The sequence below is a fragment of the Trichoplusia ni genome, chromosome 1, assembly GCF_003590095.1.
Source record: "Trichoplusia ni isolate ovarian cell line Hi5 chromosome 1, tn1, whole genome shotgun sequence".
In the NCBI taxonomy this organism is placed as follows: Eukaryota; Metazoa; Arthropoda; class Insecta; order Lepidoptera; family Noctuidae; genus Trichoplusia; species Trichoplusia ni.
The window spans coordinates 7,571,941-7,589,783 of NC_039478.1; the positions used below are offsets into that span (position 1 = coordinate 7,571,941).

A 17,843-nucleotide genomic window follows, 5' to 3' on the forward strand; every position below is an offset into this window, starting at 1 on the left:
TATCACTTAACCTAAGGGACTTTGTGGAAATAAAACAGGGGATATAAAATAAACAAAATAAATAGCCACAAATATCATGGCACGTTTATTTTTTTCCACTACATGGCGACTTCTAAAAGAATCGTGACTTGTTTTTGCATTCATATAGATTTTTTAATAGAGCTCTGCAAAATCACCACTAAAGAATAATTTTAAAATGTATATTTTCCATAAAATTAAAATATAAACTCTGTATTTAATTTGATCTCAATATAAATCACTATGAACTGAAAAAAATTAAAAGTTTTGTTAGTTCGCTAATTATAAATTGATTGATGAGACTATAATAAAGAGTACATTTAAAAAATCACATTAAAGCATATATATAATGCTGACTACATAAACGCTCTAACAGCCTCTCCCTACCGCTACATCACCTTGCAGATTGTATACTCAAAGTATCAACAATAAACAATATGAAAGACTCCAGTTCTACTAAACAAACCAATATAATTATAATAAATTTATCACAATCATTTCAGACTACAAAAATAACTAAATAATCACCTGTAAAGGAGGCTGTGAGAGCTATAATCACGTGCAATGTAAATGTAATACACCACAATAATTAACAAATCTAACTTATTTCAAATATAAACTAGCCTAAAAATTTTAACAATAAAAGAAAAAAAAAACGGTTGTAGTTAAAATATTGGTCATTAAAAACTCTGAAGAGCTATAACTAAATGACCGTATAAATAATCATCATGCCATGATGTTTGTATTGAATTTTAATAAAAAATTGCAATCAAAGGGATGTAAAATACTCCAAAACTTGGTAAAGGGCGGCTTATAGCCAAGTATTTTTTTCGTATAATTAGAAATAGTATAAAATCAGTGACTTAGGAATAGCTCTCAGTATATAAAAAAAGTTAAAATCCTTAGGCTGTACTCTCGTATGATTATAATGTAAGCAACGCAATATGTTGGCAAAGCGGAAGTTCACGTAAATCTAACGATACAATACAACTAAATATTTATGTACCTTAGACATTATGATTACACAAGGCTCACTGTTATTTCATAAAACTACCACGATCAAGTTTAGTGTAACTGGTCGGCGGCACGCGGCCCCCTAGACTAGTAGTCTGCCTCGACAAGGGAAGTATACGTTATACATTCACGGGTAAGGATATGTACGATTTCTTTAACCAAATTCAATATAGGCTTACAAACAAAACGGGTTGGTCCGTCAACCACAACCACTCAGATGTTAACAACAAAATAACAACAAACACAATCTAACATGCCAATATTTCGCGTGAGTATTCTTTTTAACATTTTGAATTCCTCAGTCTTTTCTACGGATCAAAAAAATAAGTAGAAAGTGAAAAACTCATACGACCTCTTTTGTAATTACGTAAATTCAAGGACTTCAATAATCACTTCTTAAATATAGTTAACTAACATCGGTATGTAAAATAGTTGAACAATGAAGGCACGCAAATTGCCTGTCCAACGTATACTTAGCAGGTCTTAGAAATGAGGTAGCAACCTGCGGCCTTCACTGTTTTTGGGTCCTAATTTATTACGAAACAGGTTCATCGAGAAAACATATCTCCTTATCAATATAAATATATGAATTATACTCTGTGTGAAGGTTTGAGAAAGCAGAACATATTTCGTAATCCAAAAGGACCACATTCATGTCCTCAGCAGACCCAAACACTCGGCAAGGGTGAAGTAACGATAGGGTAATGTTAATAATAAAGATAAAACAATCATAAAGAAAGTGAACATAATATAATAATAACAAAAATATATTACTAATCCTAGAATTCAATAAGAAACAATCACCCTCGGCGAGAGATCGGCAAGCTGAGAGACATCGATATATTTATATATGTATTTATGTACCTAGTTCACTATGTTGGTGTTTCTATTTCCATTCATAATAGCTATGGATAATATAATTATATAAGGTAATCAGCATTGAAAGGCACCTAATACATGTTGTCCCTACCAATGCTGTTACATACAAACTATTGATAACTATGGTTTTAATTTTTCAATGGTGATCATTTTATAATGGTAGCTGAAAGATTTATACTACTCGTTAACACAAGTTCTAGTTTGTCTAAATAATACTGTTATCAATGGCTTGGTAAGAAATATACTAAAAAGTTTAAGATTTTATTAATATACGGAAAAGTTTAGATGTTACTCTCAGATTTGTGGGCAACTAAATGCATCCTCATTTTATTATTTTACGTTATCTTAACATACGGTGTACACATTTATTTAAAATGATAATGAGATATTGGCCTATTTTTTTCGTGTTACTTTCAAATACAGAACTATCAAAATATAAAAAAATATTGAGGACTATCAAACAACATTCATATGTATATATTATTATTATATGTATACTTATGTACATCTACAAGAATTTTGATCTTTATAGTACCCAAAGTATAGTTCTGCGCTAATTCTAACATTAATTCCAATTATGTTCTCAGTTCGATATTATTTTGTTGACTGTAGAATGAGACATTACTACGAATCACACGTATAATTTTGAATGGTTTTCTCCTCGATATACTTGAATAAATAAACCCTACCAATATTTATTTACATTTGCTGAACCAGCACATGGACACACACATCATGGAAATAAAATAAAGTATCAAAATCAACAACACGGGAAGTTGTAAAACAATGGGTACAAATGTCGGTATAACACTATTACAATATTATAAGAACTCTTACAATATTTTATTTCCAGTTCTACCCTGACCTGCAGACTTAACTAAACTTACGCTACCACATCGTTTACATAGAAATGGCACCAATCTATCTTTGATATCAATAATGGCAAACCATAAGGAACCCCCGCAGCGGACACTTTAGCTGCACTCCACAGTGCACAAGAACTGTCTCAAGGTAATATTGGAAGACTACTGCACTATACACTATTCATTATTACTATTATTCGAAAAACAGTAATGAAATAAAGTTCTGCCTCTCGCCAAAATACGTTTGTTACATATATGTATATATTGCGATATCCTAAATGGGTAAATAATTATGTACCAATGATTATGATGACTACCCTTAATATGAATATTCCTTCTCGTCAGAAACTTGAAAAAATAAATGAAGTATCAATGGTGTTATGATTGATATTGCCTAATGTCGCTATCCGCTAGAAGGCACACAAAGTTTAGTAAGAAGCTTCACAAATTCTGCTCTCTGTATTAATGCAACGCCCACAACAGCGACGACCACTAACCACCAGTCGTCAGTACGTCCTCACTTATTACTGTAAGACACACTATAGCGTACTCCGGGCGACGTCCCCACACATTGAACACTGAACATAACATTATTCTGAACGTAATACGTTTAAAAAATATTGCCAATTTTATGTTGCAACAGGCACTTCTCTGGATTTCTCCAATAAACATCATATTAAAAGTTATTAATTTTGTGAAGCTTTCAATATTGCCTCTAAGGACTCTGCTAGATTATGGAATTATTATTTGTACTTCTTATTTACTATTATTATTATTTTATATGAAACCAGATTTTTTATTTATTTTATAGCTTTCTTATGGATTAATATTGAGGAGTATTATCTAGAGTCCCTATATTTATTAGCGATCAAAATATTTTACCTCTCGTCGGTAACAGTTCTATATAAAATTACTGAACTTCCATATACACTGACACGATCTAAGTTAAAGCATCGCAATAAGATATTGTTACATTTCACTACGACTAATGAAGAATGGGTATGACGATGACAAGCGAATGACGATTATTAAAATTTAGAATTTCATTAAGTTGGAGATTTACCATTTACGATTCCAAAATTTATCACTAAGCAAATTAGAATATGAGATCAAAAATTTTAGGCCTACAATCTATCATGATGAGACTTTTAAGTATTGATTTATGAACGCCACCACGGAAATTAATATAATCATGTGATGGTATAGATAAATCACAGTTGTAGGTATATAAATCACAATGCATATATTATCATAGGCGGTACCGCTACGTGACTACTCACTACTCCTCATCTCTATTGTGATGTCCACCTGGTGTTATCGAGGGATTCCATAAGCGTAACGAAACCAACTCGATTCTTGCACACAATCTGCGACATTCCGAACACATGGATACAATCCGCCAGCGCAGCCTTGCTCGCGCTCGCAACACGCCCGACGAAATCAACAGTGTATAAATAAATAACTCGACATAAAATAAACAAATAAAAATTGCATGAGTCCATGCTGACGATCCAAGCTGAGGAGCTGCCAGCCTCCTCTATGCTCTCGGTTATATCATTATGTACGATAGCTGCTCTTGTTGATGGCTGCCAAATATTTAATATTGCACTCTGGAAGCTCGCTAGTCAACCAAGAGCTGTAACAAATGAGGCGAAGGTCGTTGTTAGCGTACTCGTTTGTAAATTGCATCCGATAATCTCTTGAATATATTACGTGTACCCACCTCTTCTGGAAATCAGTCAGTGAGATGCATCTGACCGGACATCTGGGGCTGGGGCGTAGGAGTATGCGATGGAGGTGGCGACGCTATAAATAAAATTAATTATGTAAATCAATCAGGGAAAAAAAAAAACAAACATCACGACGTGGAAACAAACAGTTTAAAATAATCATATATTTAATAGATTACTTACAAATAGACGCAATAGACTGTGGCGACATCGCGGACATCTTGCTGGTATCTTGCATAGACACTTGTGTCCCTTGAGATGTCATGTAACGATTCACCATTGGTACGAAGCTGGAAAGAAATTGGTTTCTAATAATCGTTTATAGATCTGATCTGGGCAACCATCATTGTCAGAATTTCATGAAAATAAATATAACGAAAAAGACAAAGAACAAAAAAAATATTTTAAGGTAAGATATTTTTTCCTTTGTTACCAAGTGTGTTCTCGTTTTCATTGATACATTTTCATACCTTAAGTCACAAACGCCGGGGGAGTCAAAGTTGCTATTGTTCGAATTGTTAGTGTTTGTGGCAACACTGTTGATTGTCCCGATGCTGTTCGCCGACACATTGCTGTGGTTCTCTCGGTGGACACGATTGTGGTGCCTGTATTTCGAAATTTAAATTATTTAGTATCACAATAAAACAACTAACATACGTGGCAACTAGAGTGAAAGACTGAAATCCCGAAAAAAAACTTCCAAAGCAATCTAACAGAAGAAAGAAAAATATGAGACTGTAAATTACTTTGAAGTGCTATTTGATTGAGATCAAATTGAGATCGACTTGGTGCTTTGGATACCATCACAATCGCCATTCCAAACAGTGGCACCAGTTTTAACTGCGCTCGACCAACAGCTAATGACGTTGATTAAACTGGATAGCTACTCGATCTTAGTTTGGTCCGATGGTACCATGCAAGCCGGAATTTAAATGGAATCAAAATAAAAAACAACTCAACCAGTCTCTGAAGATAGCCCACTGGATATACTACTACTCTATACGCAAACACTTTCTTCTGAGGATTGATTGTCAGTCTTACCGAATTCAGCCCGCATACCATATTTTACTTAGAGAGACTGCCGCTCTCACCTCCATTACCTGTTTGCCTGGTGGCGCTACTGTACCTTATTAAATAGCTGTCTCTGACGAAGGAGCGTCCGCAGACGCTGCACTCGTAGCAAGAGCCGGACGAGTGCGTGCGGATGTGCAGCGCGAACTGCGACTTAGATGTGAAGGTCATCGAGCATCGGTCGCAGTTCAGCGGCTTGTCGGCCACGTGGGACCATCTGCAAATATCAGATAATTATAGACATGTTGTCATGAAATTATAGTTGACTAATATAGGATATGAAAAATTCTGTAAGTCTGATATAGAATTCGATTTAGAAGTAGAAGTTGTTCACATTATGTCATTATAAGGAAATCACCTGTGCGCAGTCACATAGCTCTTTACGGCGAAACGCTTTTGACAAATATCACAAGCATAAGGGCGTTCACCTGAAACGCGAAGAAATAATTATGAAAAATTTTGTATTATAAATTCACTATAAGCAATGAAAATTAATGAAAAGCGAAAGTGAAGGCACATGATGTTAGAAAGACGGCAAGATGCAATTAGAGAGTGATGCAGTCTGAAATTAATGAATATAAGCCAAGAAATTATAATAAATAATAATATTGAAACTCAAGTGATGATGTAGCGAATGATGAAATTATAACTTACAATGAATTGTCGGTGCCACATCATTAAATTCAGAATAACAAAGAGTCTGCTTGTGGTAGCAATTTGCCGTCTTCGTAACGAACCATAGCTATATTCAAATCTTATTGAAATAGTCCCAATTTGATTAGTATATCTAAATTCGACTAAGGATTATTTGTTAGCTATCAGACGAAAAACATTTACTATAAAATAATATGTGACTTGAACAACAGTTATAATTTACATCGTAAGACACAAATTGCTTTTTCTGTGCCAAATATCAATTTTGCTTCGAAGTGTAACGTTTTGCAACATAGGTTTAAAGTTGAAAAATATTATGATAGATCTGAACTCGAACTGTACCTACGTAGTTCAAAGACTATCTTTAAGAAGGTCTAAAAAAAGAAACTTCAAAGTAGTCATAGGAAAGACATAAATGATTACAGGTATTTTGATTTGTGCTATGCTGAGAACTGTCACACTTATTAATTTGATAGTTAAATTGGCACATTATAATACCAACACAGCAAATCTTATTAGCTTAAATGTTTTTCATCTGTTAATGCACTACGCGACTCACATTACAAATGTTCAAAGATTTTCATTGCGCTTGTACTCATAAAGTATTTTGCTTTGTTTTAACAAACGGCCCCTTAATGTTCATTGTTTTGATAAACAAGTATCGTATACAAGAGTTGGACAGATTTTTAGAAAAAAAGAGTGACAGATTTTGACAGAGATTATTTAGTGTCTACAGTTAGAATTTGGCTACAATAGAAAGACAGTGAGTTACCGTGAGTTGGAAACAAAGTCAAAATAGATTTAGAACCGAAAGTGTAGAAAAGCACTTTCTTGTAGGGATCGCGGTGTAATCGTACCGGTATGAATTCGCTTGTGAATGTTGAGCGTGGATTTCTGCGTGAAGCGTTTGTAACAGACATCGCACTCGAACGGTCGTTCTCCCGTGTGCGTACGCATGTGTATCTCCAGGTACGGCTTGCAAGTGAACGCCGCTGGGCACTCCATGCATTGGTACGGACGACCTTGCACTGACCACCCACGCACACCATTAGTATTCATTCAAATTTGTAATATCATCATGCATACATGTGAATACTCACGAATAAATATTTTTAAACAATATGTGTGGCACCGACAACTTCAGATTAAAACATTATGAAATTACATTAAGAAAATATGATAAGTTAGGTAAAATTTGCAAGTGATTACAGAAGTTAAAATAAAAATTGAAAAGCGTGTGCTGAGCGTTGTCGACTGACCTGTGTGCGTTCTTTTGTGTATATTGAGTGTAGATTTTTGCGCGAATCTCTTGAGGCATACGTCACACTGGTAGGGCCGCTCGCCGGTGTGCGTGCGGTTGTGGATCTCGAGGTACTGCTTGCAGGTGAAGGCGGCGGGGCACTGCAGGCACTGGAAGGGCCGCCCCTGCACTGTGGACGAGCGACTGGGTTAGCCACGGCCGCGGCAGCCCGCCTCCCCCACGCGACATAGTAGCCCACATACAACACTCCCTAGCGCGGCGCGGCCGCTGGGCCGGCCGCCCACGTACCTGAGTGCGTCCGCTTGTGGATGTTGAGACTGGATTTCTGAGTGAAGCGCTTCAGGCAGATGTCGCACTGATACGGTCGCTCGCCGGTGTGGGTGCGCGTGTGTATCTCCAGGTATTGCTTGCAGGTGAAGGCGGCGGGACACGACAGGCACTGGAACGGTCTGCCCTGGACTGGTGTCCAACACATATATTATAGCGGCGGCGAGCCCGCAAGGACGCTAGACGCCCTCGCACTACGGAGGTCGCGGCGCGGACCGGTCGCCGCTCGCCGCGTACTCCGCTCCAAATCTTTCACTACGGCGGAACTTTAAGAAAGGCTCGCGAGCGCTCTGAACTAGGGAGAGATTCGGAGGAGAGGCGGAGTGCGAGTGGAGAGAGGCGTGGGCGGGCGGCCGGCCAGTCCGGCCCGCGGGGTCACCCACCTGTGTGCGTCCTCTTATGTATATTGAGGCTGGACTTCTGCGTGAAGCGCTTCAGACACGCGTCGCACTGATAGGGCCGCTCGCCTGTATGCGTGCGCATGTGAATGTCCAGGTAGGGGCGGCGGGCGAACGCCGCCGGGCATTGCCCGCACGCGTAAGGACGCCCTTGCACTGCGCCCAGTGCACACACAAAAGCGAGTAACGCACGTCGCCGACGCAAGGAGGCTGTTGTGCCTTTGGCCGCCCGCCCTTCTGCCAATCTCGACCAGATCTTACGCCGCGTGCAGCGACCGATTCGCCCCAATTTTAGAAAACCCAATTTTGATAATCGGCAACGTGTTACAATACCGAGGCGCCAATAGTGCGTCATTGCGGCGATTGCATTACCGCTTTTGTGAATGAATTAATATCCATGAAGAAATGATAAAAATGATAAATGCTAAAACACCGAGTCGTATGCAGAATGAGAGGGATAAGAGGGCGAATGACCGGCAGATTATTAATAATATGATAGGTAGGCTGGAAATTATCAGTGAATGCAGAAGTACGTAAAGCGCGCGTTGAATGAGTTAAAGAAATCGAGATGTTAGTCGAAAGCAACGAGATGGAAGCTATCAAAAACAGGGAGAATAAAACAACGGGTTAGGCGGGCAACGGAAAAATAGGAGCGAAGCATGACGCTAAATGAAATATGACTGCATGACGAGTCGCAAGTTAACGCTAATCGTACCGAAAGGAATACTGCGGATTATAATATATGTGGGCTACTAACCCGTATGTATTTTTTCGTGCAAATTGAGCGCGCACTTCTGCGTGAAGGACTTGAGGCAGACGGTGCACTGGAACGGCCGCTCCCCTGCGCCGCCAACACACGGACACGGGGGGACAGAGAAACAAAACAAAACCACGATGGACAAATAATTCTACTGAGCTTAGTAACCGAATACCGATTGGTTCCAAGTGACTACCATGAGGGAATTTGAACGACGTTATTTGTCCATCAGACATTCTCTCTCCTATAACTTAACGGAAATCATCACAACGTACACATGCTTTACATAACTGTTTGTGAATAGTTTTTGAGCGTGTGTAACCTAATTATTATCATGTAAGCTTTTTTAAACACACTGAAACGAATAAAATATATCACTTCCAAATCGCTAGATAACCAGGTATTGATATCCAAAATAAAATTAAAAGGTACAGGGAGCCCTTAAAACTATTCACAAAACATAGGTGTCATAGCCACAATAACTGTTTAGGTGTATAATATTCTTAAATTTCGTGACAACTATTGTAGCTTCGAGACCGAACCAAAATAAAGGAAATATCAAGGGACCCACCGGTGTGTATACGTTTATGAGTGCCAAGGCTGGACTTCTGAGTGAACCGCTTGTCACAGATGTCGCATTGATAGGGGCGCACTTTGTTGATCAGCGATTGGATGTGCTCCTCTAGAAATACCAACAAAAGTCAGCTAAAGTAACGGTCCAGCTCGACGCACTACTAATGTTATTGCCTAGTAACGTGAGCTAACGAAAAATAACAAATTCATTGTCTACATAAGGATTTTAGGGGAAAATGCCTACCAGTGTGTATTTTCCCATGTCGTCCCAGGCTGGACTTCTGAGTGAAGCGCATAAAACAGATGTGGCACTGGTACGGCCGCACTTTCTCTAACAGGGCTCGTCTGTGCTCCTCTATAAGTTATACGAGTTTCGATATAGCATCTCAGCACCCTCTCAAACAATATGTATTTCATTATAAATTACCTATGTTAAATTTATGAAACCATTCACACACATTCAGGGGGAGGTAGGCTCTAAAATAGAATACACGTTAGTACCGTTCTGCCTCAAGGAAAACGTCACGCACAAGTAGGCAGCAGGTAGAGGTAGGGACCCACCGGTATGTATTTTTCCGTGCCGGCCCAAACTTGATTTCTGGGTGAATCTCACAAAGCAGATGCCGCATTGGTAGGGCCGATCCTTAGCCAGCAGCGCACGTTTGTGTTCCTCTGAACGAAACCATCGAATCAGTCAAAACACTGCTTACATTCAACTTTCATCGGACTAAGAGATGTTGTAAAGCTTTAAGAGCCCAAGAGGAAGAGAGCAGTTGGTGACATCTGCAGCGGTATAGAGTCGGCACGGGGCGGTGCTAAAGATATCAACCCACCCGTGTGAATTTTCTTGTGTCGGTTGAGGCTGGAGCTCTGCGTGAACCGCATCTGACAGAGCTCACACTTGTAGGGCCGGTCCTTCACCATCAACGCGCGCATGTGCTCATCTAGAACCCAGGCCACATTCCAACAACATACGCTCGGATGCTTATATTGTTCGACTAACACCACGTTAACAAGAACACACAATCGATTTTCCCAAGGAATGTACGTTGCGTCACACTATCGACATCTATATATCGCAACAGATCCATTGTGAGTTCTTTACCTCCCCCTGTTTGCCTCACATCAACGAAGCCTTCCTCACGCCCTGATCGTTATACGAAAAGATATTAGCTATATTGGCACAACTCAAAAACTATTCACATGTCGTTTGTTAAGCATATGTATTGTCGACTATTTCAGCAAGTTGTGTCGCACCAGTGTCCTACTGAGTATATGTATAGTACGTGTACTTCATTATATTTAATATGATAAGTAAATGGATGGCATAAATAAAATTGTATATAGGTGTCTAAATAAGTCGTAAAAAGCTCCGTCCAGAGGCCGCGTGCTTATAATTATGTAATAATAAGCACCATGGAAATAAAACAAAAATACAAAGGTAATTGTAATAATTACCATACGAATTGCTCAATATCTACTGAAGAAATTAAAACGATGTCATCTACACTGTGGGTATAGTAGGGTTTATAGGAACATATCAGTTGCCGTATATTCAAAAAGACATTTTTATAAAGAACACAATTTCTAAATCTACAAACATAATAAAATGTAAACGACGAATGTGTGCATAGAAAATATATAATGCTAGCCTGACAAAAAATATAACAATATATAAATATGTGGCACATCTAGCGTAAATAATAAATGATACATATGAATAGTAACAAGAAAAAGACAATACATATAAAATACAAAAGTAGCTTGCTCATCAGGGCGTCAAAACAGGATATAAGCCACAATCAACAACAAGTAGCCAATGGAATATAATTTAAAACATAACAACACAAAATACAATTTCAAATCTTTCGGTTTCGCGGAAACAGGAGGAGGTCAACTTGAAAATATAAGAATCCAATTCTTTCATGATAATTTTTGGTCAATCCCCTCATGGTACATTCTTAAAAAGGGAAATTTATTGAGTTTTTCCAGTTCAGTTTTTGTTAAATGTAACTTCCATATAAATCTCCTAATACCTCCATCCTAATATCAGTGTTTTAAACATTCATCCCTAAGACATGAAATACACTACAGGGGGATATTGTAAGTACATCATCAATATTGGTATTTTCTTGTGCAAATTACTTGCAAAAATTAATGGCATATAAAATAATATGGAAATTACATTAAAGTTGCATTCTAAATCAGTGATGCTGATGGTTATCAGTATCAATTTAAGATAACCCACAAAGGGTAATCAGATAAATCAATATTTTTCAAGTGATTAATAATTGCACATTGCACTAGTGAAAATTCAACAGTTTGTGAGTTTAAGGCGTTTGGTATACAAGTATAAGTTTGAAAAATATTATTTATATAGGCTTACAAAAAACAGAATTGTACTATTAGGCGGGGAGCAGCTTAAAAGTAAATCTGTTTTTTGAATGCCGTTTAACAACACCGAGATGCTTAAGATGCAACAAGACCTTGAAATAGTTAGGTAACACTGACCTGTGTGTACACGTTTGTGCGTGTTAAGACTGGACTTCTGCGTGAATCGCTTCAGGCAAAGATCGCACTGGAAGGGACGTTCGCCAGTGTGAGTACGCATGTGCACCTCTAGGTAGGGCTTACGGCAAAAAGCTGCGTCACATACCTGACAACACAAAATTGTACCGATGACGATCTAAAATATTATATTTAATTTTAGGCGCAAAAGGAATTTTTTTTCCTAAGGTACGTTTCCCGAAGTTCCGCGAAGTCATTACCCGAAGTTTTGCACATTTTTGGGGATCGACGTTACTTTATGCTCGGATTCACGATCTGGGTTATCGAGGAAAAACACATTGATAAAAAGTTTTTCGAATAGCGAAATCGGTAAATTCAAAGGCGCCATGAGACGTGTGCGTAGTCGTCGGCGGTGCGGGCTCGTCCGCGATCATTCCGAATACGAGATAGTTTGGTCAGCGATCGATTATTTTTTATACCGGGGACCTACCGGTTACCTTAAATTATATCGGTTATTATAATTCTTTTTTTGGGTTTAGTAAATCTTAAATGCAAAGTTAAGACTTTAAATCAATTCATACTTATTTGTTTTTTTATAGGAATGAACTTACAGTGCACTGAAAGGGTTTATTTCCTGAATGAAGCTTCATGTGAACATAATAAGATGAAGCGGACGACAGAACTTTGCCACAGACCTGGAAACAAAAACCATATAATACATCTTAGTACGAGTTTTCAAATAGAACGGGACTTGTCATTCACTACGTCTAATATTAGATCCTGAATTTCTATACATATTAGCCCAATTAATAGAACCAGAAGCAATGGGTTTAATACAAAACGATTCGCTTTGCCACCCTAATGACCATCTGTCACTTACCTTACAGGCCTGAGGTTTAGAACGCGGTGTAGATTGACCCCCGTTTGACACTTCCATTTTAGTTTGAACTGATCCCATGTCCACTCCCATACCCTGTTAAAATGATTGTATTGAAAGTGTAATGTATTTGTTAGGATATCAAAATATGACCATCGAATTTGGATCTTTTGATATTTCAACAATTATATTACTGTGGTTGTATTAAATGACCTTTGTAGGACTCTTACCTGAGAACATTGTCGTCCGTCCATATCCATTTCAACGCCCTCATCTTCCATTCCTTTGAAGCTTAGCTGAAAGTAATAAAAGTAACTTAATAAGTTTTTTTTTTTATAATTGTTTCGTTTTGAAATTGTTACGAAATTTTACAATGGATAAGTCAAGATATTTTTATCGATTTATGTGCTGTTTAACAGTTTAACATACCTCATCATCTTGTTGTTGCATTTCTTGTTGTTGTTGGTGTTGTTCCATGAGATCTTGCTGATGTTGTACTTGCTGTTGTACTATAAGGCTATCTTTAGAATCCTCGTGTGTTTGGTGATGCTGGTTCATGTTAATGATGCCATGGTTTGTATCTGCTCGTACTATTGATGGGGGACCAGAGTGTACGTGTGGATGAGACGTGTAAAAACTGCAATTCAACATAAAAATATGTACATTATTTCTTCTTTAGATCTTAATTCACATTAGGGCGCAATTGTAGTTACTGGCGGTGAAGACGACATAAATAAACGATTAAATATCTCATATTGAACTTCATAACTATGTTGTTTAAATTGCAAGACCAAAAAAAACCCATAAATTAAAAATCGATCTGCTAAAAAAATATATTTCGATGCTAAGACTTGAAATGATTAACTTGAAACATGGAATATTGATGGAAGCAATCAATCAAATTATATATTTGCGCTGCTAGTATTATTACGTTAGAGATTTAAGACCATAATGCTTTTGTATCCATACATAATAAAAAAAACACCCCAGAGCCCGCATTCAATACGAGAAAGCTGATTCATAGCATATGGACAGTTCCGATCAAATTTTTTGCTGCAAAGCCCGCTAGGAATTTTTTCGCGGTTCAATAACTAAAACCAAAATAAAAAGGGTTTTATTTAATTTGGGAATCATAACTTGAAAGGACTCAATTTAAAAAAAAAGTTCATTGTTTCTTTTTGTAAGTTGTGATTTTACTTTATAATATTTTCACACTTCAGATGGGTTATTGTACTTTTCGTTCCCATTATGTCTCCATGTTTCAAGTACTTAAGTTAATCTAGCTGCTCTCAATTTATGCCGAGTTTAATAATTTACCTTATTGAATTTAAAGAATCTTTCAACATTATAACTTGTCAACTTGCATCACTCTTTGACTGTTTGGAAGGGAATTCTTGAGCAAATATCCATCAGAATTTGGACATTAATATATTATTATGAGAAGCGTTAGTAAATAAATAAATTGGATTAGACGTCATTCATGTAGGTAATACAATGAGCATCAAATTGAAAAGCGTCCACCGGCGACTTCTGATAAGACCGAGGGTCTGATAGGGCCGAGGTTGAGAAAGTCTTACCTCATGGGTTCAGCCTTGATCTGCTGTTCGAACATGGAGATAGTGGCGAGTAGGTCGCCAGGGGGTGGCACGGGGACCCCCACGCCCCGTGCCACACCCCCGACGCCTACGCCCCAGTGTGCTGGGAAACTAATGGCGACCTCTTTGCTCCCCCATTTTCAACTTCTGCCACCTGTAAAGAACTCTATGTCAATTGCTGGCCTGACCGGTACTTACGTTATAGGTGGACAATCGAATGCATTGGATACGTATTACTAAGAAACTAAGGAAACAAAAATATTCACTCAAAAAATTACCATGACCAAATGACATAAACGTTTGACTAACTACATTCATTGTCTCGGCCCAGAGCTATATAACTCCATTTGTTTTGGTACTTCAAAAATAGAAAAATGTATTGGTCTCACTTTGGCTAAAAACTTAGTTCAGAAATAAATCGCGCCTAGAATAATTCAATGGTTTTATTCATTTACTTATTATAGTTAATGCGTTTGAATAGAAAAACACCCAGATTCAGATTCTCTAAAATAGGATTGTTTACCTTTTTAAATATACTTACCCTAAACAGATGGATAGTGTAAGTAGTATCTACAGACTTACCCTTTTTAAAGATATCGCGAATTTATTACAGTCGAATGTAGGTCACGAAAATTTTAAGAATCTGATATACGGGTTTTTCAAAGTTAGTAATTAGTCTTGTGAAACTTTTGCATGTTGACAATAAAAAGCAGGTTAGTAAAGTTGATCTAATTGAAAATAAATCCAACTAAGAATTAGGCGAAAGCGAAACTATTTAATATAGGTATATTTTTTGAGTTAAATTACTGACCTCAATTTTCTTAGTGTCATTTCTTGTAACCAATGTAATGACTTAATTTCTATTGAATAAAATGGGGTGAAATACTCGGATTTTTTTTTATCAGGGTCAAACTGGTTTTGACAAAATTATTTTACCAATTTGTTTTAAGGAAATGAAATAAATTCCACACTTTGCCCTGTCAGTAATGGGGCCGACCTTAATTTTAAATTATTTCGCGCTAAATATCAAAACCTAGTTGTAACATTTTGTCGCGACATAATTTAAATTTAAATACCAGCCGGTTTGCGTGCACCTTCGATTATTTCATAATTGAAAATTTTGAAAAAAAAAAGAAAAATTATTTAAATAAAAAATAGAATTGCCAGAAAAAAAAATATAATTAAAATAAAATACAAAATCAGGCTTTTACAATAAGTAAAAAAAAATAAACACAAAATGGTAAATAGTTACAATTAGGTAAGTACAAGTTACATACTATAGCATTATGTAAAAATCCATAAACGCATAAAATGATTAAGCAAACATAATTACAATTATATAAATCATAACAAACAATAACAAAATTAAACATTAAATTTACATTGCAGTTGTATTTATGTTGTTAGGCCGATGACTGTAGATAGGTGCATAAAAAGCCGGAGATAAAATGTATGCAAAACGCAATAGATACGTATAGCCGTAAAGACAAGTATACATACGATTATTATAGATATTATGTTCACTCACACAAGGGCGCTTATCTTTAGCATATTTGTGCTATGCACAATACATTATTTTATGTAAACTTGTTCACACATATAACGGTTAACTCAGTAATCGGTAGATATACGAAAGTGTAAACAAGAAAGTATAGCGGAAACAGATAAATTGTCTAACAAAATATTAAATGGCGGAAGCTCACCGACCGACTGTCTCCACCCAGCCTCCCCCCCGGCCATCAATAAAATGGCCAATTCGTTATTGAATTTTGTCCCCAACTTTCAAGTCGAGGCTGCGCGACGCCGGTTGTCATACGACGAGTAATTTAGTAACCAATACAAGTCTAATGTAAACAAAACGGGTTTATATTACTTTATTCAACGTTTCGGTGAAAGTTATGTCATATTATGCCGAGCTAAATCTACAGAAAGTACTTTGTGTTAACAGACTTTAGTTGCCATCGGTAAACATAAACATCGTTTTCAAACGAAAGACTTGTAGGTATTAGAAATACAACAACCTTTCATAATGTACAGAGGGAATGAGATACAAATTTATTATTATTCCTTTTTTATGCAAAATGTTAGGTTTCATCGCGCTTATGTTATTTTACCATTATATACGTATAGCAAAAGTTATATTCTACTCACATAAGTAAAGAAACACCTAAATATAGTAGTGTATACAGAATCACATAAATTATATCACTAATTACACAATTTCGTTAAGATTGGCCATTCGAATTATGTTTTTCTTAGACACCGACATAAAATGGCTGCTACCTCATTGTTCTGCGCGTTCGTTCGTGCGCATAGAAGCCGTGAACGCTTGGGGACGACTTCTCCGCCAATTAAAATTATGGCGCGAAATTTAAGGCCTCTTTAACTACAATTTTATGTATTATTTATGATAATCACTAGCGGCGTATGTCAATGAGTATATGCAGCAACGGTATAACAAAAAATAAATGATGTTATTATTATGTTGATGAAAGTGAGAACGTAAAATAGGCCATCGCATTCACATATTTTATCCAAGTTATCAGTATTCGGTTGACGAGGTAATAACTTCCTTTGTTGATGGCGAATGCCCTCTAAATGCTGATTTAATTGATGCTCGGAGTTTGTATAAATATGACATAACGAGCAATAGTATTTCTGATATTTTTTATTTGCTAATAATTTAGATTTCCTGATTTCTTCTGCCATGTCTCTTATAGGTTTTTCGGAAAAATATTTTTTAAGGTTCTTACTTTAGATTCACTTCACAATCGGTAATGAATAATTGTTTCGATGTCGACATCAAATTAAAAACTAGTAAAATAGCAATTCAACATCGACGAATTCCAAATTTTATTATTGCACTTTCGAGTTCGAGACTCAAAAGTAGGTACTCGCCTGCCAATGATAATTTTACCGATAAAAATGAATATGCATATAGTAGGTAAAATATTAAAATGAGTAAAAGTTAAGAAGGTATTTTAAGATATTCCAAATAAGTAGGTCAGTTAAGTAGATAGGTTTCCTTAACAATAGGTAAAGTAAGAACGTTTGAGCATGTGATTAAAATCAATTTTATTATGGGCCAATGTTTAAGTTAAAGCATTTTTTTTTACCACATACATAACTGGTTTGAAGAAGTATACAAGGCAACGAAATGAAAGTAGGGGGCCCAACTTAAAAAAAAATGCAATTAAAAAGTTATAAGTAATACTTGTTGAGTAGGTACTTATTCAAAGCGAAACAAAAATGTCTATCGCAAAAGCCGGAAATTACTGGTTATGAGCATAACTGCGGTTTTATTATTGATTATAAACA

At 36.7% G+C, this 17,843-nt stretch overlaps 1 protein-coding gene across 17 annotated transcripts; it reads right to left on the reverse strand.

Annotated features, from left to right (window-relative positions):
* Positions 1–44: 44 nt before the first annotated feature.
* Positions 45–16,905, reverse strand: LOC113492657 (zinc finger protein 2 homolog). 17 transcript variants are annotated; one of them, XM_026870248.1, is made up of 22 exons: positions 16,677–16,905; positions 14,508–14,679; positions 13,360–13,567; positions 13,161–13,226; positions 12,934–13,026; positions 12,665–12,748; positions 12,057–12,201; positions 10,379–10,489; positions 10,107–10,217; positions 9,790–9,900; positions 9,544–9,654; positions 8,973–9,056; positions 8,201–8,284; positions 7,779–7,949; positions 7,489–7,659; positions 7,087–7,257; positions 5,934–6,003; positions 5,631–5,792; positions 4,975–5,109; positions 4,688–4,812; positions 4,498–4,580; positions 45–4,410 (listed from the first exon to the last, which is right to left on the reverse strand). In XM_026870248.1, exons 2-21 carry the CDS (start codon positions 14,540–14,542, stop codon positions 4,510–4,512), a joined length of 2,319 nt encoding a protein of 772 aa, XP_026726049.1. In that variant the 5' UTR covers positions 14,543–14,679; positions 16,677–16,905; the 3' UTR covers positions 45–4,410; positions 4,498–4,509. The 17 variants fall into 17 exon arrangements, with proteins under 17 accessions (XP_026726049.1, XP_026726073.1, XP_026726067.1 ...); XM_026870272.1 differs by having other exon boundaries at positions 4,688–4,794; positions 16,677–16,899; XM_026870266.1 differs by lacking the exon at positions 16,677–16,905 and adding an exon at positions 16,229–16,670.
* Positions 16,906–17,843: the final 938 nt, after the last annotated feature.

Coding starts and splice junctions, on each gene's coding strand:
- LOC113492657 (XM_026870248.1), bottom strand. CDS start 14,542: ATGTTCGAACAGCAGATCAAGGCTGAACCCATGAG. Junction 12,202..12,664: donor ATAAACCCTTTCAGTGCACT/GTAAGTTCATTC, acceptor TTGTGTTGTCAG/GTATGTGACGCAGCTTTTTG. Junction 7,258..7,488: donor ACACAAAAGAACGCACACAG/GTCAGTCGACAA, acceptor GTGGGTGGTCAG/TGCAAGGTCGTCCGTACCAA.